Genomic DNA, 27,885 nt, shown 5'->3' with positions numbered 1-27,885 from the left:
ACAAAGTGGTTTGTCCTTGCCTTTTTGTTTGTATTTCCCTGTGAGGCTGAGTGTCTCTTTATATAATAGCCAATCAGTGTGGCTCCAGGACGCCCTCCAGCACACTCTTGTCACATAGATAGTGTACTTGAACTTGAGCAGTATGGTGGCCCTGGTTCAGGTTTGCTGTTTTGTGAATTATCTGGTTATAGCCTTTCTTCTTCCTATTTTTAAGCAATTTATGTGTTTTCAATATTAATCCTTTTCAGTAACCAGAATTTGAATATATTATCTTCCTCCTTATTGTAAGCCTTTTAACTTTGCTGTGGTAACCTACTCTTCGTCTAGAATGAACCTGAAATCTTTAGTTTTGAAATAGTTAATCCTTCCCTTTTTTATTTTGTGATTTTGTTTTGTCTTATTTAAGAAATCTTTCCTTTTCCCAAAGTCACAAAATTATGCACCTAGGTTTTCTATTAACTTTCTAGTTGTAGCTGTCAAATTTAAACCATTAGTCTATTTTGGAAGTGAGGTGGAAACTTCCAGAGTGAGCGAATTTTACAACACATTCACTAATAATTCATTTTTCCTGTTGACTTATAATGTTGATTTATGATATTCAGTTTATAAATACATTTTTGAATGATATTCTCTTCCTTGTTCTGTGAATTTCTTGGGCCAGTATCACAGTGTTTTAGCTATTATGGTTTGGGTGGTATGTATTAATATATGAGAAGCAAATCTTCCCTTTTTATTCTCCCCTTCCCCTCAAAATTGTCTTAGCTATTCTGGTACATTTGTTCCTTCATTTGAATTTTAGTATTATATTAAGTTTTGGGGGAAAAAATCTTTCTTGAGTTTAGATTGCTGTTGCACTGAATTTATAAATTAGTTTGAGAGAGAAATTATATTTTTACAATATAATTACATACAATCTTTTCAGTAAATAGTCTCACTCTTGATTCAGGTTTTCTTTTATGCTTTTTAATAAATTTTAAAAATAACTCCATTAAGATATCCTGCATACTTCTGTTAGCTATTCTGACAGTCTCAGCCTTTTAAGAGTGTTTATTCCATTAATGTTCTATTTAATTACTAATGTGATTGTATTTAGCATTTTATTATTTATTTTTGTTTGCCCCATGAAAGACACACACAGAGAGAGGCAGGGACACAGGCAGAGGGAGAAGCAGGCTCCGTGCAGGAGGCCCAACATGGGACTACATCCCGGGTCTCCAGGATCAAGGTGGCACTAAACTGCTGAGCCACTGGGGCTGCATGTTTTTTTATTTTTTTCTATTTTGCCTTCTTTTTGGATTAACCAAATATTTTTTTTAATTCAATTGTAATATGTCTATTTTTTAGCTATACCTTTGCATTATTTTTTTAGTGGTTAGTATAGAGAATACAGTATATATCTCCTTAACTTTTCATTTTAGAGTTAATTCTGTACTACTTCACACATTATGCTTTAGTTGTTTTAGAAGTTACATCTACATATGATAAACTCCACAAGGCAATGTTAAAACTTGTATATTAAACAATTACTCATTTTCAGAAATTAAGAGGGAAAATATCTTCTTTATTGACCTACGTTATTTAAAATTTCTTTTTTCTTTTTTTGTATTTATAATTTCTGATACTTTGTATTTCTTCCTGAAGATCCATGTTTCCATATAGCATTTTTCCCTTTCATCTGACAAGACTCTTTTACTATTGTCCTGTGGACCTTCTGACAACAATTTCTTGTATTTCATTTACCTAAAGAAGTCTTTATTCTGCCGTTATATACGAAGAATGTTTTTTGCAAGATTTAGATTCTGGACTGATGCTTTTTTCTTTTAGCACTATTAAAAAAATGTTCTTCTGTTGTTTTTCCCCCCGTAATAAAAGGTCAGGATGCATTCAAATCATTGTTCTCTGTATACTATTTATTGTCTTCATCTGGGTGCTTTCCAGATTTTCTTTGTGTCTTGGTTTTCAACAATATAACTGAAAAGTGTAGTTTTCTTTGTGTTTATCATGCTAAGGGTTTTCTGAGCTTAAACCTGTACATTTGTGCCTTTTGTCAAACTAGGGATTTCAGCCATAATTTTTTTTCATATTTATTTATTTATTCATGAGATACATAGGCAGAGGTAGAAGCAGGCTCCTTACAGGAAGCCCAGTGTGGGACTCGATCCCAGATCCTGGGATCACGCTCTGAGCCAAAGGCAGATGCTTAACTGCTGAGCCCACCCAGGTGTCCCATAATTTGAAATCCCAAGATTTCAGCCATAATTTCTTCAAATATTTTTTCTACCTTATTCTCTCTTAATCTTTCCTTATGGGATTTTAAGTATATATGTTAGTCTTTTTGAAATTGTCCCCACAGGTCCCTGAGGATATGTCCTCCCTACCCTATACCCTTCTTCTTTGTTCTTTAGATTTGGCAATTTCTATTAATCCATCTCCATGTCCATGGATTCTTGGCATCTTCTTTCCATCATAAGATAATGTGTCTTTCAGTTTTAGAAGTTCCATTTGTTTTTCTTTATATTGTTGAGTATAAGAGCTACAGAAAATCCTTGTCTGTTAATCCAATATCTGAATTAGCTCGGGGCATTGTCCTCATTATCTTTTCTCTTAAGAATGGTTACCATTTCCTATTTTTCTGTAGGTTGTATCCTGGATGTTGTGAATGATGCATTGTAGAGTTTAGATTATACTATGTCCTTCCAAAGAAGATTGGATTTTTTTTAAGTAGGCAGTTTTATTGCCTGGACCTTTACTTATTTTCTTTAAATTTTATTTTATTTAAATTCAATGACTTAACATGTAGTGTATTATTAGTTTCAGAGGTAGAGTTCAGTAATTCATCAGTTGGATGTAACACCTAGTGCTCATTACATTATATGCCCTCCTTTATGCTCATCACCTAATAAACAGCAACCCTGTTTGTTCCCTATAGTTAAAAGTCTCTTATGGTTTGTCTCCCTCTGGTTTCGTCTTACTTTATTTTACCCTCCCTGGCTGGACCTTTATTGAGGCTTCCTTTATAGTCAAGTTTTACAAATATACCTTTCTCTTCCTGTCCTCCCCCAGCACTTCTAGTACAGTGCTTTACATACATAGTCTGTGATGTTAGACCTTTGGATTATTGAGATTTACACATAACTTTCATATTTATAGAATGAATGTTTACTGTATTAAGTAGCATGGCAAGCTTTGGTATAGAATTTACTTATCACATTTCTTTAATAGCTAATTGGGTTCTTGAAATATTTCTAGTTTTCCTCTTCATTGTTAGTAAACTAAAGCCTGAGATTTTTTTTTCTTCTAATTTTAGGTGTTTTGTACTGTTACATTTGATTCATTAGAATCCAGTATAAAGTCTGACCGAATTGTAACAGCCATAAAGTAAGTTATGTTTTTTAGTAAGTTATAAAGTATGTTGGTATGTCCTAAAACATGGTTGATATGTTTTAAAGTAAGTTATGAAGTTTCGGGATCCCTGGGTGGCGCAGCAGTTTAGCGCCTGCCTTTGGCCCAGGGCACGATCCTGGAGACCCGGGATCGAGTCCCACGTCGGGCTTCTGGTGCATGGAGCCTGCTTCTCCCTCTGCCTGTGTCTCTACCTCTCTCTCTCTCTCTCTCTGTGTATGTGTGACTATCATAAAAAAAAATAAAGTTATGAAGTTCCAATATACAATTGAAGCTCATGTACTATATTTTTAAACATATTATCTCTGTATTTTTGTTTATATAATAATGATTTTTAAGGTATTTTTAACATGGTTATATTCAGTTTAGTCTCTGTCTCTAGAACCATTCCTCAGGACAGATATGGATAGGTTGTTCTATAATAAATGAGAGCAAATAAATACACAAGAGTCGCAGTTGCTGAAAAGAATCTGGAGGATGTTAATAAGTTAAAAAAATAGTGAATTTGTATTCAGAAATACTTGGTTCTCCTCCTCTGTTCCTAGAAAGCCAGCAGTAAAATCTTACTGATGGATTGCAGATGATGAGAATCTATGTTACAGTCCTCACCAGCACCAGGCATCAGAATCCTGGTACTCACAGCCACAGTTCTTTTCTTTGCTCAGTGCCTAATAGGGTTGCTTCCGTTTCCCTTGGTAAGGGTCTCAGAAGACACAAGTCTCAGCCTCCCTCTTCCTACTGCCTCACTAATGAAGATAACCCCCAGCATCTTCAGGATAGCGCCACTAATTGTTTTTCACATATCTGATAAAATTGACAATGCAACTGTGTGTATAAGGCAAGATTATTAATGTAATCATAATTCTTTTGGAGGGAGCTCTTATACTTTCTCTTTTAAATTCCCATCTGAGCCCAAACTTGGTTGCCCTTCCTTTGCTCACTTTGACTCCTTTCTCTTCAAAGAGGCAATACAGTTTCATAAGAGCACTGAGGTTGGCCAGAGCACCTCTTTATGTTCTAGTCTTAGGTCTGCAACCTATGTAAATAAAAGGGCACATGCCAGTCATGCTGGCCTTTGGTTTCTTCATCTTGTAAAATACAGGTGCCGGGCTAATGATCTGTATCCTCTCTAGCCCCCAAAATCTGTTATTCCTATAGTCTTCAGGAATCAGGTGTTCGATTTCTCTTCCCAAGACTGTGGTTTATGGTTATGCAGATTTGGCCCTAACCTAGGATTTTTCAATCCTCTGCACAGAGAACTGCCTTTTGTAATTACACCCACCCAAAGGGGACACTAATTGTGCTAAGACCCTGTATATACCTCATTTAAATATAAATCTGGTTTCCTGCTTCCAGGAATTGTGTTTCCTCTCATACTTATTTTCTCCGTTGTTCTGGGTATAATCATAACATTTTTCATTTCAAAATGAAAAAAATGTTCCCTGTCTGATCTCCCGGTTGCTTTCCCCTATATCACTTCAGTTACTGATCTTCACTTCACATATTGACTGGGAGAAAGATCCTAATTCTGAGATTTAACTAATGTGTTTATAATTTAAGATTCAGTAGTTACTGATGCTTAAAAGTAAATGTCTACAGTCTTACTATACAAATAGAATACTTGTATCTATATGATGTTTTTAATTTTATGCTTTTTGTTCGTAGTGGAATAAAAGATAAAAATTTCATGCTGCACTATGAGGTAAGGTGAATTTTATCCCCAATATTTTATTATGAAAAATTTCCAGGCTATAGCAAATCCGAAAGAACTTAAGAGTGAATACCTATATACCCACTCACTACCTAGGTTCTACTATTAACATTTTATTATGCTGGTCTTACATATCTGTTAAGGTAGATTTGGGCATTGTTCTTTTATTGCATGCAGAAGAGAATTTAGAGATAAGTTACAGTTTTTAATCAATAACTTGATGTTCTGAATCATACATAAAAGTAGACAGTTTTATTTTAGTCAAAAAAGTTGTCCCCATTCACGTGTCAACAAAAGTGGGGCTTTTCAAATACTTCAAATGACAAATCACCTCCTCCCTTTAGTTCTTAAATGTTCATGTTTTTACTCATTTGGATTGACTTGATTTATAGCTAAATCCTAAGGGACTAGATATGACATAAACACTTTAATTTTAGTATTTGGAGCATATATGCTGGGAGACTAGTTGTAAAAGTAGCAAGTCACTTCACTTTTGAGTGACCATTGGTGGCTGTCCAGAATGCCAACATCTCAGTTTTGTTGAACCTGCTATACTTAATTAAGAACATCTCATGTAGACAGTAATTACTAGAGAATATCCAGAAACCTGGAGATTTTCACAGGTTTTGAGTCCCTTATATCCTGTTGTGGATATAATCAGATGCTACAGAAGGCAGAGAGGAATTACAATGGAGTAAAGCATATACTTTGTCCTGAGCTGCATAGCACATGGCAGTCTTTAAAAAGGGCAGCTGTGAAAAATGCAGCTCTAGCTTATTACAGGGAACAGAAATGAAGGAGGGGTAGTAAAAGGATATGGGCTGTATTGCTATATCATTTCATTGTTTAAAAACATTTTATTGTAAAGTAAAACACATATACTGAAATGATATAAAACAAAGGATGGCATAATGACTTTTTATAAGGCAGAGACCCTTGATAACCACCACCCAAATCAGAATAGAAATGTTCCTAGTCATCTCTGAAGCTCCTCCATGCTTTTCATCCTAGCCTCAACACTCTACTTTCCCTGAAAGTAAATACTATCTTAAATTTTATAGTAATTAACTTCCTTGCTTTTCTAGTATACATCCCTAGACACTAAGTCTTATCCATTTTTTAAAAATTTGACATTTCTGTAAATCTTTTAATCTATAGGTTTCACCTCCAATATGTTTTCTTTTCAGTCTGTCTGTTAAACTCCCAGAGCCATTTGACTGTAGAGTTCCCTGCAATCTGGATGTTGCTGATTACATACTCATGATGGAATCCAACAAGTTTCTGTCTTTATAACTCCTGAAAATTGACTGCTAGATCCAGAGGCTTGATCAGAATTCACGTACCATTACTCCTTTTAAAAAATATTTTGTTGGGAGATCATTGGGTGGCTCAGTGATTTAGTGCCTGCCTTCAGCCCAGGGTGTGATCCTGGAGTGCCGGGATCAAGTCCCACATCAGGAACGAGTCCCACATCAGGCTCCCTGCATGGAGCCTGCTTCTCTCTCTGCCTATGTCTGTCTGTCTGTCTGTCTCTCTCTCTCTCTGTGTGTCTCTCATGAATAAATAAATAAAATATTTAAAATAAATAATTTTGTTAAAGAAACTAGACTTCTAAATTTTATGGGGCATTTCCCAATATTTTAAATGATTGCAAATAATCATATTCCTTTGAGACACTATATTGCTCAAATAAAATAGTTTGCAACCTCTGACTAAAAACCCTTACTGGAAAAGATCTGTTTTCTCAATGCACATTTCTTTTTATTTTTTTTATTTTTATTTTTATTTTTATTGCACATTTCTTTTTAAATCTGTATATATTTTTCTTATAAAAATACAGTCTTTTATCATCATTAATAATTTAAACACTATAGAAATTATGTTATAGATCCCCATAACCATTTACTTCCCACTCTGGTTCACATACACACTAGAAATAGCTACTTTTAGTAATTTGGTGTATATTTCAGATAGCCAGACATTTTCTGTGTATACAAATGAACTTTAAAAAAAAGTGGGATTCTATTTTGTAACTTCTCTTATTATTTTGGTACTATATCTTAGATATCTTTCCTTGTCAGTTGTTTATGTATCTGTTTTTGTTTTTAAGTTTCCTCCTTATGCCACTAATGAAATTGGCAAAGTCACTGGTGTGAATAGAAGAGAACTTGGACATGGTGAGTATAAATTTATAGACTTACATGGTATTCTTACAAAGACTCAGTACATTTATGTTTATTATTTTTTATTCTAACTTAGGTGCTCTTGCTGAGAAAGCTTTGTATCCTGTTATCCCCAAGGATTTTCCTTTCACCATAAGAGTAACATCTGAAGTCCTAGAGTCAAATGGTAAAATAAAGTTTTCCTCTACTCAAGAAGACCAGAATTCCATTATATTCTTAACTTTTTATAACTAATGTTATATTATGCTTATTATCACAGTGCCCAAGTCCATGATATGTGCTAGTTAATCATATATTGTATAAATCTCTGTTCTTAACTAATGAGGTTTTCTGAGCCCAATATAACAAGTATTTCTCTTCATGTATCTGTTATAACAGATCCAGTTGGGGTTATTTATTTATTTTTAGAAACAAACCATAGAGCAAGGCCAGCTTAGAGAGAGAAAGGGACAAAAGAGAGTGATCCATTAGGCAGGGGACAACTATCATGTATCACAGACATAAGTAGATAGCACAGGGAGAGAGGCTGAGCTAAAAGATCATACTAAGTACTCGAGTACTTAAAATTAAGTACCCGAGTCAAGGCAAGGTATGGCCATTAGAGACAGAAAGCTCACAGAGATCTCAAAGATGTAGCAGACGTCGATCAGGTAATCATAGGTATTGAAAAAGAACAATACAAAAACCATCTGAATTTAAACTAGAGATTTTCTGTTCTCTACCTGGTATGACTAGGCTGTAACTTAGGGTCCATGAGAGAGCCAGAATCTGTATCTTAAACTGCCTTCTGATTAAGCAACAAAAGAGGCATGGTGGTTTTGCTGGGAGGTTTCTTAGAATCTATAACACTGCTGTCCAATAGAACTTTATGTGATGATGAAGTTCTCTCTGTGCTATGCAGTTAAGGGACTGAATTTATTTCAATTAATTTAAATTTAGTAGCTACATGTACATAATGAATGTAATGAGTGTCGTACTGGACTGTGTAGTCCTGTAGTTTGTGGTTTAGCAGAGCTTGTCTTAATTGCTTTTAAAAAAAGAAAGAAGGAAAGAATACTAAATATTTATAAGGAAATAATAGTAACAATTGTCTACATTAAAAAAAGTCAGTATATTATTAAAGCAGGTATTTTTGCTTCTATAGGATCATCTTCAATGGCATCTGCATGTGGTGGAAGTTTAGCATTAATGGATGCAGGTAAAAGAATTATGTCTCAAAACTAATGTTTTAACTGTATGATTTTTTTTTTAAAGATTTTTATTTATTTATTCATAGAGACAGAGAGAGAGAGAGAGAGAGAGAGAGGCAGAGACACAGGCAGAGGGAGAAGCAGGCTCCATGCAGGGAGCCCGACGTGGGTCTCGATCCTGGGCCTCCAGGATCACACCCCAGGCTGCAGGCGGCGCTAAACCGCTGCGCCACTGGGGCTGCCCACTGTATTTGATTAATATAAAATATAAGATCTCTTTAAAATTGGATTTTGGTTAGACTTGGAGAAGTCAGATTACAAATTACCAAACCAGTTCAGACCAAGATAGTTAAAAACAAAGTACAGCTTCAACTGTACAGAGTATCTTTTTTTTTTTTTTTTGTACAGAGTATCTACTAGAATTCTTATCTGTAGCAAAAAGGCAGAACTATTAACTTGCTTGGTGATCCAGTGAGCTTTCTCGCCTTCCAAAAGGTAAAGAGCTCTGCAGTTGATTCTAAACCAACGAAGTTTGGATCAGCAAGCAGAAGTATTTAGGACTCATAAAGGAAAGTAACCATGTAATCTTCCAGTCAATGTATGCAAGCCATGAGAAGAACAATACCACCCATAGAAATGGTACATAGAATTTTAGGAAGAGCATAAGAGGTTCAGTATAATCTCTAGGTTTAAAACACCAAAAGGGAAAAAGAGTCAACATAAGAGGTTCTGAAAATAATTTCTGTATCTCACCAATGATGCTGTCCAAGAAGAAAGAAAAAAAGAACCTAAAGATACTCGAGAGGCTTTGTAAGGAGCTCCCTCTAAATTCACACATTTGTAACGCAGAAAACAGGTCATAGGTAAAAGCACCATATGTATGATATGGATGAAGAATTTGATTGAAGATAATTAGCTTTATAGAGACAGCTACATTTTATCTGGTTCTAAAGGTTGATTAAGATCTGGGCCTGTATTTAATGTGAAAGGAACAACATGTGCAAAGTTACGAAGCAGTATTGTGTGTTTCTGAAATGTATTTGAAAAAATTAAGTAATGAATTGGGTCCAGACTTTAAAGGTCATTGTTGGGATGCCTGGGTGGCTCAGCGGTTGAGTACCTGCCTTCGGCCCAGGGTGTAATCCTGGAGTTCTGGGATCAAGTCCCACATCGGACTCCCTGCATGGAGCCTGCTTCTTCCTCTGCCTCTCTCTCTGTCTCTCTTATGAATAAAAAAAATAAATAAATAAAGGCCATTGTTATGCTAAGAATTTTGAACTTGAAGGTAGTATTTTGCAACTCAATATTCTATGAACTGGATATTGTTCCTGCTGGATATTGATTATTGTATACCATGAAAAAAAATTCTCTTCTAAATTACATTTGAGCAGGGTTAGGCAGATTTATGTAATGTGAGTTAAATAAACTTTAATACACTGATGTGAATTCTCAATCTCTAGGAACAGGATATGTACTATTTCCCAAACTTTTTTTTTTTAAGAGTTTCATTTATTCATTCATGAGAGACGTAGAGAGAAAGAGACATAAAGGGAGGCAGGGAGCCCAATTTGGGGCTCATTTCCAGGGGCCCGAGATCACACCCTGAACTGCTGAGCCACTCAGGCATCCCTCTCAAACATTTTTGACCATAGAACATGTATAAAAATTTCTTTGAAAGCAGATAATGGGGAATTCAGGAGAATATGATGTAGAGGGATGGCTGACTTGAATCCGATTTTTTTTTTCTTTTTGGTAGTTTTTCCCAGCTTAGGTGATAGACCTAGAAGGATGAAGTGGGAGGAAATGGAAACTTGGGGGAGAGAATAAAATTGGGGAAACCAGATAGGAAGAATGTTGTCAGAGCAAGAAATAATGTGGACTTGGACCAAAGGAGTAGCAATGGATGTTTCAGTATTTAGGGGAAAGGTCAACTTTCTAAAAAAATTTAAAGGATAAACTGTCAGATCTTTGTGACTTTATAAGAAATGAGGAAAGAAGTATTGATTCTGGCATGAGTATCTTAGTTTTACATTCAACCAAGATAAGAAAGGCAAAACAGAAGGGATTTATTGGATGTGATTACATTTTGAATATATGTGCATATATAAGGTGTTTGGGGGACATTTAGCTAAAAATACCTAATAGGCAGATTGGCTATACAAATCTAGGGCTTAGCAAACACAAATAGAAGAGAAAGATTTTTAGGTCATCAACATTATTGGTTATGGTTAAAAATAATGGTGATAGTGAGATTGCTTAGAGAATATGAAATGAGATCCCCTGCCACACTCCTTTTTAACTGTAAGTTCCAAGTGATAAAAACTTAAATGTTTTGTAAAAAACTGAAACATGGAAGATTCTACCAAAATCTTAAATAGGAAAAAAATTTTTTTTTCTTTTAAAGATTTTATTTATTTCTTCATGAAAGACAGAAAGAGAGGCAGAGACAAGGTAGAGGGAGAATCAGGCTCCATGTAGGAAGCCCCATGTGGGACTCGATCCTGAAACTCCAGGATCACACCCTGAGCCAAAGGCAGATGCTCAACCGCTAGGCCACCCAGGTGTCCCAGAAAAACACTTCTAAGCAAAATCCAGGAACCATGATTGGATATAAGTTAAAATTCTGTACAGGAAAATAAATCACAATAAACAAAGTCAACTGACTAGGAAATAATATATTTCCTTTAATAATCTATATTTATATTTAACAATGATATACTGCCCATATTGAAAGAGCTTTTATGAATCATTAAGAAAAAGACTAACTAAAGAAAAAAGAAAAGAAAAAAGAAAAAGACTAACAACCAAGTAGGAAAATGGTTGAAGGTCATGAACAAGCAATTCACAGATAAAGAAATAGAAGGGGCACCTAGGTGGCTCAGTTGGTTAAGCATCCAACTCGATCGTAGCTTGGGTTGTGAGTCTAAGCCCTGAACTGGACTTCACATTTGGCTTAGACCCTACTTAAATAAACAAATGAACAAATGGTTTACCAACATTAAAAATAGTTTAACCTCATTCATAAAAAATAATAAGCTACCATTTTTACCCTCTACATGAGCAAAGGTCCAAAGATTTGATAGGAATTAACAAAGTAGAACAGCAGGCACCCTCAAATACTGCTGTTAAAAAAATAAGATGCTATATTGTAAAGGCAGTTTGCAGATTTATAATAAATGTAAACCCACACACCCTGACTCAGTAACCTCACTTCTGTCCTGTGGTTTATAAATCCATGCAGGGAGTACTAAGCAGCCATTCAAAAGAATAAGGTGGAACTTTGTTGCATTATGTGTCAATATCTAAGGTATGTCAGTAAGTGAAAAAAAGCAAGGTGCAGAATAGTGGTGCATTCACTATGCTTCCATAAGTAAAGAAAATAAAAGATTACACTTTGATTCATATTTGGGCACAGAAATTTTCTGGGAGGATACTCTAAAACACCCTGCTGGTGGCTTTCATGGAAAGGTGAACTGAGGGGTTCAGGCTGGAAGGATTTACCGGATAACATGGTTACTTTTCAAAACAAGAAGATAAACATACCAAAAGCAAAAGACAAATGGATTCCATTAAGAGTTAAGTTTGCTATTTTTATAGAAGTTTTTGTGAGAACAGTGATTACCTGTTTACAATTGTTTTAAGAGGCTTTTATCATATGCTTAACAAGAAATGAGGTAGTCAGATGACCTTTCCAGCTTAGTTCTGACTGTCAAATTTAAAACACCATCTACTTACATTAAAATAAATATCAGAATGATAAATATGTGTTAGGCTGATGTACACATTACATACAAGCTCTTTTTCTCAATTATAGGAGTTCCAATTTCATCTGCTGTCGCAGGTGTGGCAATAGGATTGGTCACCAAAAGCAATCCCGATAAGGGTGAAATAGAAGATTATCGTTTGCTGACAGATATTCTGGCAAGTATATCCATGTCTTCAAATATTCAATGGTGAAGATGATACATATTTTATAAGCATTGTACATATTTTATAAGCATTGTATGCCTAGAATAATAATAGTACTTGGAAATAGAGGTCCTTGTTCTTTCTTTCCTCCTCTGCATATTAATATGCTTTGGATTTTATAGGATATGAGTATAAAATATATATATATGTTACAGTATAAATATCCATAATAGCTCACTTTAGGGTGATTATAAATGAAATAGCATTTTATCGGGTACCAACATGATCTTAAAGTGAGTTTTCTTTTTTCTTAAAGATTTTATTTATTCATGAGAGAAACAGAGAGAGAGGGAGAGGCAGGCTCCCTGTGGGGAGCTTGATGCAGGACTCCATTCCAGGACCTGGGGATCACACCCTGAGCTGAAGGCAAATGCTCAACCACTGAGCCACCCAGGGGTCCTCAAGTGATTTTTCTGATGAAACAGTTCTAACTTTATTAAAAAGACTCAAATTAGAAGCAGTAGTGGGATCCCTGGGTGGCGCAGCGGTTTGGCGCCTGCCTTTGGCTCAGGGCGCGATCCTGGAGACCCGGGATCGAATCCCACATCGGGCTCCCAGTGCATGGAGCCTGCTTCTCCCTCTGCCTGTGTCTCTGCCTCTCTCTCTCTCTCTCTCTCTCTCTCTCTCTCTCTCTCTGTGACTCTCGTAAATAAATAAAAAAAAAAAAAAAAAAAAAGAAGCAGTAGTAATGTAGTAGATACTTTGTATTTAGTCTTAGAGGCCATGGTTTACTTCTACAGCTGTTTTTAAAAATTCCTGTATAGTGACTGGGTAAATTTTGTTTTTGTTTAAGACTATATCATAATTTCTTAAATTCCTTCAGGGAATTGAAGATTATAATGGTGACATGGATTTCAAAATAGCTGGCACCAGTAAGGGAATAACTGCACTACAGGTATTTTAAAACCTATTTTGTTTCACTTTTATAATATTTAAATAATGTCATAAATTAATTTTTTTTTTTTTTTTTTTTTTTTTTTTTTTTTTTTTTTTTTGCTTTTCTACATTAGGCTGATATTAAGTTACCTGGAATACCAATAAAAATTGTAATGGAGGCCATTCAACAAGCCTCAGGTAAGCTAAGCCAGTGTGCCTGATTCTCTTTCCATCATTGTGTTATTTGCTAATGGCAACTATAATTCCCATTAGGCATACTATTAAAAATGGGCTTTTTATGATTTTTAATAATAAAATGTGATCTCTGATCACATTTATTTTCTACACAGTTAACCTTTGAACAATGTGTGTTCAAACTGCACAGGTCCACATTATATGTGGATTTTTTTTTAGAGTTGACAGCAAAAGCATTTATTTACAACAGCAAAGCATTTGTTTACTACTCCCCATCCCACCAGAGCAACTGAAGGCAGATGGCACAGATGTTATGCCCTCTGCACTCTGAGTATCCTGAGAGGCCTGCTGAGACCATCAGCAGCCCCTGGGGGGTGACCATGACTGAGCAGGGCTGTAGTCTGCTGAGAGAGTGGTCCTGTTGAACATCCACAGAAGTCTGGGCTGAAGTGAAAGCACATGTCCAGAGGGCAGGGACAGCACTGAGTGGGAAGTCCTTGCACTAAGTCCTCTGTGCCTCTGGGGTTAGGGAGGGACCTACTCCACACCATGGCACCTTGACCTTGAGGCCTCCTGGAGACCAGCATGATCACATGTAGCCGTAGGTGACAGTGTATGGCCATGGGCCAGTGGTACATGTCCAGGCAGATGCAGATGTACTGTGCCTTCATGCAACTCTTGTTGCACACAGGCCACTCAGGGGTTGCCACTGCTGAGCCTAACCCACCAGGCTGTGGAACTCTGCCATCCCAGATCCAGCCCCATATCCCAGCTAGGCTGTCTAGCATGCCTATGCACAAATATTTTTCAAAAAATATACATAAAGCACTGTAAGTATGTTTACTGTTCCTTATGGTTTTCTTAAGTTTCTTTTTTCTAGTTTACTTTATTGTAAGACTACAGCATATAATAGATCTACAAAATGGGTTACTAAACTGTTTTTTTTTTTTTTTTTAAGATTTTATTTATTCATGAGAGACAGAGGGAGAGAGAGAGGCACAGACACAGGCAGTTGGAGAAGCAGGCTCCATGCAGGGAGCCCTATGCGGGACTCGATCCCGGGTCTCCAGGATGACGCCCTGGGCTGAAGGCGGCGCTAAACCGCTGAGCCACCTGGGCTGCCTGTACTTAACTGTTTCTAGTCAACAGTAGGCTATTAGTAGTTAAGTTTTGGGGGATCAAAAGTTGTACATGAATTTTCAAAGCCGGGGTGGACATCCCTAATCTCTAGTTGTTCAAGGATCAACTATAGTTAGAATTTTTATTATGTTTTTATTTTTCATAGTGGCAAAGAGGGAGATACTACAGATTATGAACAAAACTATTTCAAAACCTCGAGCATCTAGAAAAGAAAATGGACCTGTTGTGGGTAATGTATTAAAATTATTTATTCCATGACAAGGTAAACATTAATATATAAAGATATATAATTAAATTTTCTTTAACTCCATACACAAAACAAAAATATTTTAACTTGTTTCTATAGTTTAAATACTTTAAATTTGGAGAGATATTTTTAGACATTAGAACTTTCAGAAAGTTTAGTTAAGTAACTATTTTTCTATTTCCCATGAAGTATTTTTACATGTGTCTAAGCGAAAAAAAGTTTCTCTGATCAAGATAATGTTTTAAGTTTATATATGGTATTGCATTATTTATAATTTTGTCCGTACTGCATTTCAGAAACTATTCAGGTTCCATTATCAAAACGGGCAAAATTTGTTGGACCGGGTGGATATCATTTAAAAAAGCTCCAGGCTGAAACAGGTAAGAGCTGTATGAAGTTTGGGGATTGTGTTTTATTATTTTTATTTTTATTTTTCTTAGGGAGGGAGAAGGGAAGAAGAGGAGAGAGAATCTTAAGCAGGCTTCATGCCCAGCCCAGCATGGAGCCCACCTTGAGGGCTCCATCTCAATCCTGAAATCATGACCTGAGTTGAAATCAATAGTAAGGCACTTACCTGACTCAGCCACCCAGGAGCCCCAAGCTTGAGGGTTTTAATGGCAGGCCATCTAGGTTGCCATTTCAGCTCTATTGTGTTGCTCCAAAAATATGTTTGAGAAATTAATAAGAGAAAAGAATGTAACACTGGCTTGTCTTTACTGTAGGTTTTTCTGTATGCCTCTTAATAAATCAGCATTCTTAACTATACTCAAAGAAGATGACCTAGAATTAATCAATTTCTTTGCAACATTTTAAAATTGAAGATGTAGAAAAATGTTTAGTTTTTCACTTTAAAGGATTTTGCTGTCATTTTCTATTCTGCTATTTTTCACTTATTTAGACTCTTGTATTTAAAGAGTATGTATAGAAATAGTATGCATTGTTTTTTCTGGAGGCAGTATTTGAGTTACCTAGTACTTACCAGCTTTGAGGTTATTGAAGGAAGATGAGAAGCAGAGTTGCCTTACCTAGCTCTTTAGATTGAGAAACCAACATGATTTTGTCCCTCATCCATCTGTGCACCACTCTAAAGAGTAACAAAAAGAAGAAAAGGTGAGGAAAAGGTTCTAGTAGAGTTTCTACTCATAATTAAGAAATCAAAACTAAACCTTCCAAAATGAGAACTTATATATGCTTTCTCTTAAACTGTGAGCTCCAAGAGCACAAAGACAATGACTCACTGTTGTTTCCCTAGGACCTAGTGCAATGTCAGATACATAGCAGGTGTGCAGTGTGTATTGGTGAATGAATCTCTTCATTCCTAAAGCAGTGACTAAATATAATACAACCCTGTCTAGCTACTTAACAGGTCAAGCCCCTGCTCTCACATCTACTTCTAAGACTACATTGGAGTGAGCAAGTTAACTTTAATATGTTAAATTATCTTTTTAAAAGGAGTAACTGTTAGTCAGGTGGATGAAGAAACATTTTCTGTATTTGCACCAACACCCAGTGCTATGCACGAAGCAAGAGACTTCATTACTGAACTGTGCAAAGATGATGTAAGTATAGATCTTATAATAGTTACTTTTCCCCACATTTTGTTGTTTATTCACTTATGGCTTATTTTGCACTTACAGCAAGAGCAGCAACTAGAATTTGGAGCAGTGTATACCGCCACAATAACTGAAATCAGGTAATATCAACTAAGGCTATGCTGATTTTTTTTTTAATTTTATTTATTTATTCATGAGAGACACAGAGGGAGAGAGAGGATGAGACACAGGCAGAGGGAGAAGCAGGCTCCATGCATGGAGCCCAATTCGGAACTCGATCCCAGACCCCCAGGATCGTGAACTGAGCTGAACGCAGATGCTTAACCACTGAGCCACCCAAGTGCCCCTGGAATAAGGTTTAATATCACAGGTGAAAAACTAAGAAACGGTGGCTTATTTTAGTAGACTAGTGAAAAGAAGGAAGACAAATTTTTTAATGAAATAAGTATGCTATTTTATCCAACCCCCTTCCTTAAATCATTGCTTAATAGGTTTATGATTAATCTACACTACTTTAAAATATTTAATGTTGCTTCTCTGTCTCCTCCCAGCACATGCTCTCTTGCTAGCTCTCTCTCAAATAAATAAATAAAATCTTTTTTAAAAGGTGGGGAGGTGCCTGGGTGGCTCAGTTGGTTGAGTAGACTGCCTTTGGCTCAGGTCGTGATCCCAGAATCCTGGGATCAAGCTCTCTACTCAGCAGAAGAGTCTTCTCCCACTTCCTCCCCTGCTCATGCTCTCTTTCTGTCTTCTCTTTCACTCACTCTCAAATAAATAAATAAAATATTTTTAAAAAATAAATACAGGGTGTGTGTGTGTGTGTGTGTGTGTATTCAGTTGAAAAATAAGAATCTCTTTTAGATAATCCTACTTATGATTTTGTGTATGTTTACTTTGCTCTCCAATGAGTACATAATCAGTTTGATTAGCAGTAGATACACAGATACATTTGTTTTAACCAGGCTTATTTCCTTTTCAGAGACACTGGAGTAATGGTTAAACTATATCCAAATATGACTGCAGTACTACTACATAACACACAACTTGATCAACGAAAGGTAAAAAAAAAAAAAAAATTACTTGATAATTTTTAAAACTGCCTTAAAATAATCATAGCGAAATTACCTGGGTTGGTAAGGATTGTCCACTTTGTCCACTACTAGCCTAAATATAGAAAACTAAAAATGACAGGGATGTTGCTGACAAAAATGTTTTTATAGTTTAACACATTTATGTTCGTCCTTGTATGATGGAATAGAAACACTCTTGAGTATTACATCTAGAGTTAACGTATAATGGTTACTTTTTAAAAATACCTAGCTCTACCCCTGTCTTTCCAGTTTTCTTGGCCAAGCATGGCAAAATAAAACTAAAAATATGAAACTATGCAAGAAAACTGTGGGGGTAAAGGGATAATAGGAGTGTTTGGTTTACCAAATATTGAAATATAAAGCTATACAGAATAAAACAGTGTATTACTGACCTAGAATTAGACAAGTTATACAAAAAAAAATTAGAGACCAGAAATCATCCAGTTATATATATATATATATATGAGAATATAATACATACCAAAGTTGCATTTTCAGTCTGAAGAAATAGATTATTCATCAATACATTGTACTGGAATAGCTGGTTTTCATAAAGCAGGATGCCTACCCTACTTTATTATTTATTTGAAGTTTTTTTATTTATTTATTCATGAGAGAAACACAGAGAGAGAGAGAGAGAGAGAGGCAGAAACATAGGCAGAGGGAGAAGCAGGATCCTCCTAGGGAGCCTGATGTGGGACTCAGCCCCGGGACCCTGGGATCACGACCAGAGCCAAAGGCAGATGCTCAACAACTGAGCCAGCCAGGCACTCCAAGTTTTCTTTTCTTCTCTTTTCTTCTCTTTTCTCTTTTCTTTTCTTTCTTCTTTCTTTCTTATCTTTCTTATCCTTCCTTCCTTTCTTTCTTTTCTTTTTCTTTCTTTCTTTCTTTCTTTCTTTCTTTCTTTCTTTCTTTCTTTTCTTTCTTTTCTTTCTTTTCTTTTTTTTCTTTCTTTTCTTTCTCTGAAGATTTATTTATTTATTCAGTCAGAGAGAGCAAGAGAGAGGCAGAGACACAGGCAGAGGGAGAAGCAGGCTCCATGCAGGGAGCCCGATGTGGGACTCGATCTCGGGTCTCCAGGATCACACCCTGGGCTGCAGGTGGCACCAAACCGCTGTGCCACCAGGGCTGCCCTCAAATTTCTATTTATTTTAAAAAGACTTATTTTAGAGAAAGAGAGTGTGAACACAGGAGGGGGGAGCGGTGGAGACAGAAAGGATGTCAAACAGACTCCCTGCTGAGTGTGGAGCCCCATGTGGTACTTGATCTCAAAACCCCGAGATCATTACCTGAGCTGAAATCAGAGTCAAATGCTTAACTGATTGAGCTACCCAGGTGTCCCTGACATTTTTTTAAAAAGTATATGGCAAAATTATAAGGTTGAAAGACAAGTAGCAACTTAAGGGAAAGAAATGTATATAACGTATAAGAGAGGCTCCACATGCAAGGGGCTTGTATGGATCAGTAAGAAAGGTCAATATCAAAGCAATTTTTCTTACTAAAGATTTATTTATTTTTAAATTTTAGAGAAAGAATGTGCATGAGCAGGGGGAGGGAGGTAGAAAGGGAGAGAATCTCCAGCAGACTCCACGCTACGTGCAGAGTACAACACAGGGCTTGATCATGGCCTGACTGAAATCAAGAGTTATATACTTAACTGACAGAGTCTCCGAGGCACCTCAACAGCATTGTTTTTAATGCAAATAAAACTAAGTTAAAATTTTCAACTTTCAGATACTTAAAATTTTCTAATGTGGGTAAGAATATGGAAAATAGACATTCTCCTATACTTGAGATACTGTTGATAGGAAGGTAAATTGGGACAAACTTTTTAGAGAGTGTTTGGTAAATTGTATGAGTACCTTTGGCCCTAGAAGTTCAACATTAGGACTTTGTTCTTAGAGGATAATTTGAGTAAATGAATACAAAATCACTGCAACACTACAGTTTCCTACAGAAAGGTTGAAAAAATAGAACACTGAACACCCATATATACCTTACATCTAAATTCAGTAATTATTAACATTTGCAATACTGGAATTTAAGGGGCTCCTGGGTGGCTCAGTCAGGTAAGCATCTGCCTTCAGCTCAGGTCATGATCTCAGTTCCTACGAACGAGCCCCTTTTGGGGCTCTCGGCTCAGCAGGGAGTCTTCTTCCTCTTCTTCTGTGTCCTCTCTCACTTGCTTTTTCTCTCCTAATAAATAAAATCTTATGATGAACACTCAACTCTACTGTTTGATTTATTGATATAAAAGGATGTCCTCAAAAAAAAAAAAGGATGTCCTCAACATATTATTGAATGAAAAATGAACATATTCTAAAACAACAAGCTCTGTAAGGTCCATTTTAACAAACGCAGTACACACTAAGTAGGATACTTGTTAGAGTATAAGCCGTAGTTATCTAAAAAGTAGAGAGGTTTTGGAAGATTGTTGCTATCATCTGAATACTTACATAAGTCTTGGTAATCAACAGATTTTATAATCAGATGTTCCCACTTAAAAAAAAAAAAGGTGAGCAGCCCGGGGGGCTCAGCGGTTTAGCACCACCTTCAGCCCACGGCGTGATCCTGGAGACCTGGGATCGAGTCCCATGTCGGGCTTCCTGCATGGAGCCTGCTTCTCCCTCTGCCTGTGTCTCTGCTTCTCTCTCTCTCTCTCTCTCTGTGTGTGTCTCTCATGAATAAATAAATACATTTTTTTTTTTTAAAGTGTACTACTATGGATATTAAGAAATTATGCCCAGCAACTAATAAATGAGTATGTTCTCTTTCAGATTAAACATCCCACTGCCCTAGGATTAGAAGTTGGCCAAGAAATTCAGGTACTTGTATTCAACTTTTTAAAGCTGTAAATTGTATTCGAAGTTTCAAAATTTTTTTTCCAGAAAGCTAAAAGAATCAAATCAACACTTGTGATTTATATTATTTATGTTCTGTACCTTTTTAACTTTAGGTTTGCTCTTAAATAGACTAAGGATTTAAGATGTAATTCTTTCCCTTAGGGAGCTTATAGTTTAGTTAGAACAGTGGTCCCCTTTAGAGCTTTTAAAAATACATGAGGTCAGTGATACCTATGCAGTGTTTTACAGGACAGGAAAACTCTGAAAATTTAACTCGGTTGAAGGCCTTGAATGTCATATTTGAGACTTTAATTGCTTCCTTACAACTAAAAATTTTTGAGTTTGATGAAAGTTATCACGTTTGACCTTGTGGATAAAGGAAGTCATTATCAGTCTGATGTAGTTTGGTTTTTGTTTGTCCATGCCACATTTTGTTCCAGCTATACCTATTACCCACGACCTGAGTAACCAAGGCTTCTAGTTTATTCCCAATTTGTAATCCCATTGTTCAAGTAGCCCCGAGGGAAAAATAAGAACTAAGACGTATTATCTGTATAAAATTGTGTTTTTACATCAGAAGGGACTGTAACATTGTCACATTCCTAAAGTCAAGCCAAATAAACTCAACTGTGATAGTCCTTTGAGGAATAGTGTGAATGACATGACCATATCCTATATAGTTTATAGCATCATTAGCCTCAGAAAGCTCTTGCTTAGAATCACTCACCATGGCTTTCACTGTTTCACTCTTCTTCCAATATAGGGACCTGGCCTAGAGAAAATAAGGCACAGTTAAGTCTAACAGATTTTAATAGGGCAAATAATTGCTTGTCTTTTTAATAATGGCTATTGAACCAAATTATATTAGCATATACCTCTATTTAGCACTAAGCTATGCTTTTAGCAAAGTAGAAACATTAATCATTGTCTTTTTTGTATCAGGTAAATTTAAAAATCTTCTAATTTGGATGTCAATCACAATACTGTAACTTTAAAAGTAAATTGACTTCTATAATACAGGTGAAATACTTTGGACGTGATCCGGCTGATGGAAGAATGAGGCTTTCTCGTAAAGTCCTGCAGTCTCCAGCTACAACTGTTGTCAAAACTCTAAATGACAGAAGCAGTATTGTAATGGGAGAATCTATTTCACAATCATCTAATTCCACCCAGTGATTTTTTTTTTTTAAGGAGAATTCTAGAGTGATATCCTGTAGAGCAAAATTTCAGCAGTGTCTTCTAATGTGTAGATTTATACATAGTATAAATATATTCTAATGATTTGTATGAAATTGTTCATTTTATGTGGTCTATTTTTTATTTCAAGAGTTACCTATATTCTCTTATTTTTATTTACATTATAAATCAATAAATATTATTAAAACTAAACCATTTATATATCTAAAAAGATTGCCCTTTAGTGCCTATAATTCTGAAATCGCTTAAAACCTTAGAAAAAATAGATCACATTTGCTACTGCAATGGATCTGTTCCTACCTATCTTCTTTTTCTTCTTTGTATATTGTGACAGTTTAGTTATCTAATGGCTCACCTCTGTACAAGAGCTGTATTTGCCTACTTATGTTAAAGTAGGCTCCATGCCCAGTGTAGAGCCCAGTGCAGGGCTCGAACTCATGAGTCCAAGATGAAGGGTTGGACACTTAATCGACTGAGCCACCCAGACACCCCAGAACTTATGTTTTAAACGGGAGGCAAGTGAGAATTAAAGATTTTTGTCACTATTAGAGAAAAATCAAATGTACAAAGCATATAGTTTATATTTAATGTCATTTTATTATTTTTTTAAAGATTTTATTTGACAGAGAGAAAGCGCACAAGCAGGGGGTGTGTCAGGGAGAGGGAGAGGCAGAAGCAGGCTCCCTGTGGAGCAGGGAGCCCCATGCTAGGCTGGATCCCAGGACCTTGGGATCATGACCTGAGCCGAAGGCAGACGCTTAACCAACTGAGCCACCCAGGCACCCCGAGTTTACTATTTTCTTTTTCCAAGGGACCCAGTTACTACTAGGAGAAAAATGAGGCTAGTTCTTAAATTCTAGAGACCATGGTTCCACAAAGTGACAATAAAGTCTACTAACCACCAAAAAGATTCCATTTCCACTTAAACCAAGATCTTATTCTTTAGATCTGAAACTTTTATTTTTGTCTTCATTCACATCTTGGTAGTTTTTCCTGCTCTCCATGAAGTACTTCCAAAAGTGCAATTAAATGCTAAAAACACTAAAATGACTAAAACTCAAGTGCCCATCTCTATTAGTGCAATGTGGGTACTTACAAGAATTTTTTCTTCATATTTTGTTACTGACACTCCCCTGTCCATAAATTATGGCTTTTTGGGTTTTTAAAAACTTTTTGCTTATTCATGAGAGACCAGAGAGAGAGGCAGAGACACGGGCAGAGGGAGAAGCAGGCTAGATGCAGGGAGCCCGTTGTGGGACTCGATCCTGGGTCTCCAGGGTCACACCCTGAGCTGAAGGCAGCGCTAAACCATTGAGCCACCCAGGCTGCCCAATTACGGTTTCTATACATTTTTTCTTTTCTTACAGAATATCTTCTAGATCTAAAGATAATACTATAAATATCAGTATCTTTCTTAGTTCAGTTCTGCCAAGCATAATATTCATTAGTTCATCACTTATACATCAGTAAACAAAACATCAAGTTCCATTGCTCACATTCTAGTGGATGGAAACTAACGAGGTTGGTTTTTTTTTTTTTTTTTTTTTTTTTTTTTTTTTTTTTTAAGATTTATTCACAAGAGAGAGGGCAGAGATACAGGCAGAGGGAGGAGAAGAAGCAGGCTCCATGCAGGGACTCTGATGTGGGATTCGATCCCTGGACTCCAGGATCACGCCCTGAGCCGAAAGGCTGTCGCTCAACTACTGAGCCAGCCAGGCATCCTGTAAACTAACCGTTAAGAAGTATATAGCATGTCAGGTGGTAGTAGGTTTTTTAAAGAAAAACAACTGAGTAAATGGATAAAGTGATCCACAAAAGGTACTAATTTAGGTAAAATGGTCCAGAATAGCCTAAGCAGGTGATATTTGAACAAACACCTCAATGAAATGGAGGAAGATATGCAACTACTCGGGAAGGAGAATTCCAAATGAAGGCATGGACAACTTCATATTCATTTGGTATTGTAGGTTTAGAATATGGAAAAATTTTATAAATCAATTTAACAGTCTTTTACTCCTTAATCCTTTGCCTTTTCTTCCCTAGAATTAGCAAATTTTATTAAAATACAAGAGAAGGCTAGTGCAAGGTGATATTTTCAAAGCACATAATCAGTAAGAGTATGCCTGATTACTTGCAAAAAAGTAGACAATGAGATCATGTTAAAGTTCAGCAGGCCTTTTTATAAAATTCTAGGCTAATGGGAGCGGAGACCAGGGTGGTAGGCAGTAGAAATGGAAAAGTGAGAATATATCTTGGTATCAAGTGACAGAAACCAACATAAGCTAAAGCGACGGGGGACGTGCGGCGGGGAGGGGAATTTATCACAGGGCCATGAATTTATTTTACAGAAGCCAAGTCACACTTCCTGTGCATCATTATGAACTAAAGGTGGTTCTCTCTATATACTTTGCTTTGGAGTTTCCTGGCCTCTCATTTGTATTTTGTACACAATAGCTTATTTTTATATACAAATATTAAGGTGATGTATCCTATAGATTGATTTGCAGATGCTTACCATACTTGCCTCCCAGGAATAAATCAACCTTGATCACAGTATATGATTCTTTTAATGTACTGCCGAATTTGGTTTGGTAATATTTTATTGAGGACTTTTGCATCTATATTCATCAGGGTTATTGGCCTGGACTGTAATTTTCTTCTCTGGGATGTTCTTGTCTGAGAAGGATAAGTATTACATCTTTGAATGTTTGGTAGAATTCACCAGTAAAGCCATTTGGTGAATAAGACTTTTGTTTATTGGGAGGTTTTTGATTATTCACTCAGTCTCCTTGTGAGCAACTAGTTTATTCTGATTTTCTATTTCCTTAAGATTCAGTCTTGGAAAATTGTACATTTCTAGGAATTTTTCCATTTCTTCCATATTGTCCAGTTTGTTGGCATATAATTGTTTGTATTGGTCTGTTCTGATCTTTTGTATTTCTATAGTATCAGTTGTAATTTCTCTTTCATTTTTTATTTTATTTGAGCCCTGGGATGAGTAGGTCTATGCATGGGTCTTTAAGAGTGGATTTTCCATTCCCTAAAGCCTTATGGTTGTAAGTCTTGTTAGTTTTCAAGGCCAGGGGCTTTGGGGGCTCATCTCTCTGATGCATTTCCCAAGGGCTGGAGTGCCTGGTATGGAGCACAAACCCCTCATTCCTTGGGGACAAAACCCTGTATTACAAGATCCCTCCCAATTTTTGGTCTCTGTGCCTGATGGGGGCAGGGGAGAGGTTCTTGAAAGACCATGTATTTAATGCCTCTCCTACCCATCTCAGTGTGGCCCTTTTATTCTATGTTGTAGAGGTGCCATTCAGCTAGCTTTCAGGTTCTTTTCAGAGAGAATTGTTTCATATGTAGCTTGTTGTGTTCATGGGAGGAGGTGAGTTTAGGATCCTTATATGTTGCCATCTTGAACTTCCTCCTGATAAACTGTCTTAATACAATATTGACAATAGCTATTAGGATCAAGTAGATCTGTAGGAATGCAAAGATGGTAAGAAATAAGAACATAATTCATTATAAAGATTACAAGAGAAAAACTATTATCACCAGATCAGAAGAGGCCATTTATAATTCCCAAGAGAGTTTAAAATACTAGGAAATATCCTTAACTCCATAAGTGGTATCTATCAGAAATTAAGAACTTGTATACAATACTGGGGACATTGCCATTAAAGTCAGGAAAGAAATAAGAATCACCACTGTTACTCTCATCAGTGTTCTCGGGTCCTAACTAACATAATAAGATTAAAAAGAGGTTGAGGAGAAGAACAAAAACATGCAGGTGATCTTCTAAAAAACACTTTCAACGTTACAAAATAATTGGTTAGAACTAATAAGTGAGCAATAACCATACAGGTATGCCAAAATAAATAGGTATCTTCTCCAGGAGTCAAAAGTTGCCATCGTGTACTCATTTCCACTCTTACTTTTTCCAGACTTCCAAGAGCTATCTTAGCAGTAAGTCTTCTGTTCCAAAGGTATCCCAAATCAATGAAATCTTTACCAATCTTAACCTCCAGCCCCCTTGATTAAGGACACTCAAAGTCCAATCCCAAGTGTACCTCTCTGGCTCCTTAGTGTAGTATATGCTAGATTATTATTTCAGTTCCTTCAGTGTATAATCTTTTTCCTCCCTAGGCCCAGCAGTCCCTAGGTGGGTTATGCTGAGATTTAGCCATAACTACCATAGCCTCTCAGCTAGGATAAAATATGAGAACAACTAAGTCTTTCTACAAGGGGAGAGAGTTGTTATCTCTTGTAGGAAGTATGAGCCACTTCTGCAATCCCTGAGAGTCCAGGGGTATCTGCAGAACCGGTAACCCCCATCCCATACTTCAAGCTTCAAGATTACCCAGTCAGGACACTAACTGCATAGCAAATCCCACCCCCCACCACCAACAAGCTGAGCATTCAAATATCTTTAGAGCTCTGTAACTCTGACAAATCCCATGTCTGTTCTTCCACTGCAGGAAATAAGGGCCTTTTTGTGAAGACCAAAGAGGACTCCTAACTCCCAAACTTAGCTTTAACTGTGTATTAAGTGCCCTCAACTCAATATCCCTCTGCAAGCCAGTAGTACAACTTAATTGGTCAGCTCTGCTATCTTTGTAGGCATTGTTTTCCCCATATTTTTCAAATGCCTGAATCACTGCATAGACCATAGCATTCCCTCTTATGGCATGTCTTCCTAGGTCACTACTAGTCAAATCAGTAGTTAAGTGACTACCTTGTGCCAAAGACTGAGTAAACTATTCCCCAAGCCCCATCTTACTGCCTGATTTCTTAGACCACTCCCGTATCACCTGTTAGTTCTGGCCTTCAAAGACACATATGACAAGAAAAATACTGGAGGAAACACCTTGTTAAGGATAAAACAGGCTCAGGAATTGACAGGGAGAGCTTATAGACCATAGCACAAGTTTGACCTCTGTAAAAGAGGGAAGGTAAGGAAATACTGGGTGGAAAGAGCTTCAGACTATAATGTAGCTCCAAGAAAGTCTCATCCAGCCTGCTAAGAAGTTCCCCATGCCAAAGTTGCCCGCTAAAGGAGTTCTGCCTGCATAGTAAAGGGCAAGTATAGTACCTGTGCTGAGCTCAGTTACTGGCTGGGAGCAGCTTGAGATCTTTATGGTCTCAGCTCAAATGCAATGGTGGATCCAAAAGGGTGGCAACTGGCTATCAGTCAAGTATGTTCCCCAGACTAGGTCTCTTGAAGGCAATCTAAATGGTGCACGGATATGGCCACCACATCAAGCAAACACCAAAACAAATAATAAACTATACCAATTAAAACTGTCACACTACAGTTGACCAACTAAAACAAAACAGAGTAGTGTTCAGACTCAAATCCACACACATGTATGGATATTGACAAGTGGCTCTCCATTTGGAGGAGAAATATTACTTATTTTTTAAAGATTTTATTTACTCATGAGAGACACAGAGAGAGAGAGGCAGAGACACAGGCAGAGGGAGAAGCAGGCTCCATGCAGGAAGCCCGACATGGGACTCCATCCCAGGTCTCCAGGATCATGCCCTGGGCCGAAGGCAGCGCTAAACCGCTGAGCCACCTGGGCTGCCCCGGAGGAAACTTTAAATGGGCATCCTACTTCACATATACAAAAAATTCCAAGGGGACTACAAAACTAAGCATTAAAAAAAAAAAAAAACATAAAAACATGTTAGAATACCTTTGTCAAAAATGAAAAATTAATCACACAGAATATAATTTTTTTTAAGTACAGAGCCGAAAAGGCAAACAAAAGAGACAACAGCAGATGAGATTTTAACAAATGTCATTTGCATGGCAAGCAGCTGGTAAAGCAGTAGTGGACCTTAGCAGGTAACAGGAAGTTACAACCTAAATGGCCACAGAGGTGATCAGAGAAGAGAACTAATTATCTCCACAACGAATCAGAAAGGATCACGAATCAGAAAGGATCACGGCTGAGAATCTGAGGACAGGGTCAAAGTCTATACAAAGAGGGGCTACATACCTTTGTCCCCTTCGCAAACCCACATAACCAAAGAACTACCTCCTCCCTCCACACATGCTCATGCTCATATAAACCCTTTGGACACTGTTGCCCCCACCACCTCAGGAAACATTTATTTTATGAAATAAGAAAGACTTGGAGACACTAGGTACAGTAGTGGGAGACTGGGACAGCAGTGTTAAAAGGAGTGATTAAGTGAAAGCTTAAATACTAACCAAATGGACCTCTTGCCTTCTTCCTCTGCCTTTACTCTCTCCGGGTATGAGATACCTGAGGAACTACACTT

At 36.8% G+C, this 27,885-nt stretch overlaps 1 protein-coding gene and 1 long non-coding RNA gene across 2 annotated transcripts in view; one reads left to right on the top strand and one right to left on the bottom strand.

Moving 5' to 3' along the window:
- Positions 1–21,789, top strand: part of PNPT1 (polyribonucleotide nucleotidyltransferase 1) — a 42,546-nt gene extending 20,757 nt beyond the window's left edge. Inside the window, exons 14-28 of the mRNA XM_041756872.1 lie at positions 3,308–3,378; positions 5,068–5,104; positions 7,224–7,290; positions 7,373–7,462; positions 8,441–8,494; positions 12,301–12,407; positions 13,279–13,350; positions 13,466–13,529; positions 14,812–14,895; positions 15,210–15,293; positions 16,366–16,472; positions 16,551–16,606; positions 17,446–17,524; positions 20,335–20,382; positions 21,421–21,789. Of these exons, the coding sequence (XP_041612806.1) occupies positions 3,308–3,378; positions 5,068–5,104; positions 7,224–7,290; positions 7,373–7,462; positions 8,441–8,494; positions 12,301–12,407; positions 13,279–13,350; positions 13,466–13,529; positions 14,812–14,895; positions 15,210–15,293; positions 16,366–16,472; positions 16,551–16,606; positions 17,446–17,524; positions 20,335–20,382; positions 21,421–21,576 (1,176 nt within the window). The 3' untranslated portion in view covers positions 21,577–21,789. The remainder of the gene's footprint in view (positions 1–3,307; positions 3,379–5,067; positions 5,105–7,223; positions 7,291–7,372; positions 7,463–8,440; positions 8,495–12,300; positions 12,408–13,278; positions 13,351–13,465; positions 13,530–14,811; positions 14,896–15,209; positions 15,294–16,365; positions 16,473–16,550; positions 16,607–17,445; positions 17,525–20,334; positions 20,383–21,420) is intronic.
- Positions 1–27,885, bottom strand: part of LOC121491706 — a 90,298-nt gene that overhangs the window by 60,620 nt on the left and 1,793 nt on the right. The window contains exons 2-3 of the long non-coding RNA XR_005988025.1: positions 21,128–21,172; positions 15,939–15,997 (exon numbers count right to left, since the gene is read on the bottom strand). This is a non-coding gene — a long non-coding RNA (uncharacterized LOC121491706). The remainder of the gene's footprint in view (positions 1–15,938; positions 15,998–21,127; positions 21,173–27,885) is intronic.

Source organism: Vulpes lagopus, chromosome 5, assembly GCF_018345385.1.
Source record: "Vulpes lagopus strain Blue_001 chromosome 5, ASM1834538v1, whole genome shotgun sequence".
NCBI classification, from domain to species: domain Eukaryota; kingdom Metazoa; phylum Chordata; class Mammalia; order Carnivora; family Canidae; genus Vulpes; species Vulpes lagopus.
This window is presented reverse-complemented; position numbering and strand designations above follow the sequence as displayed.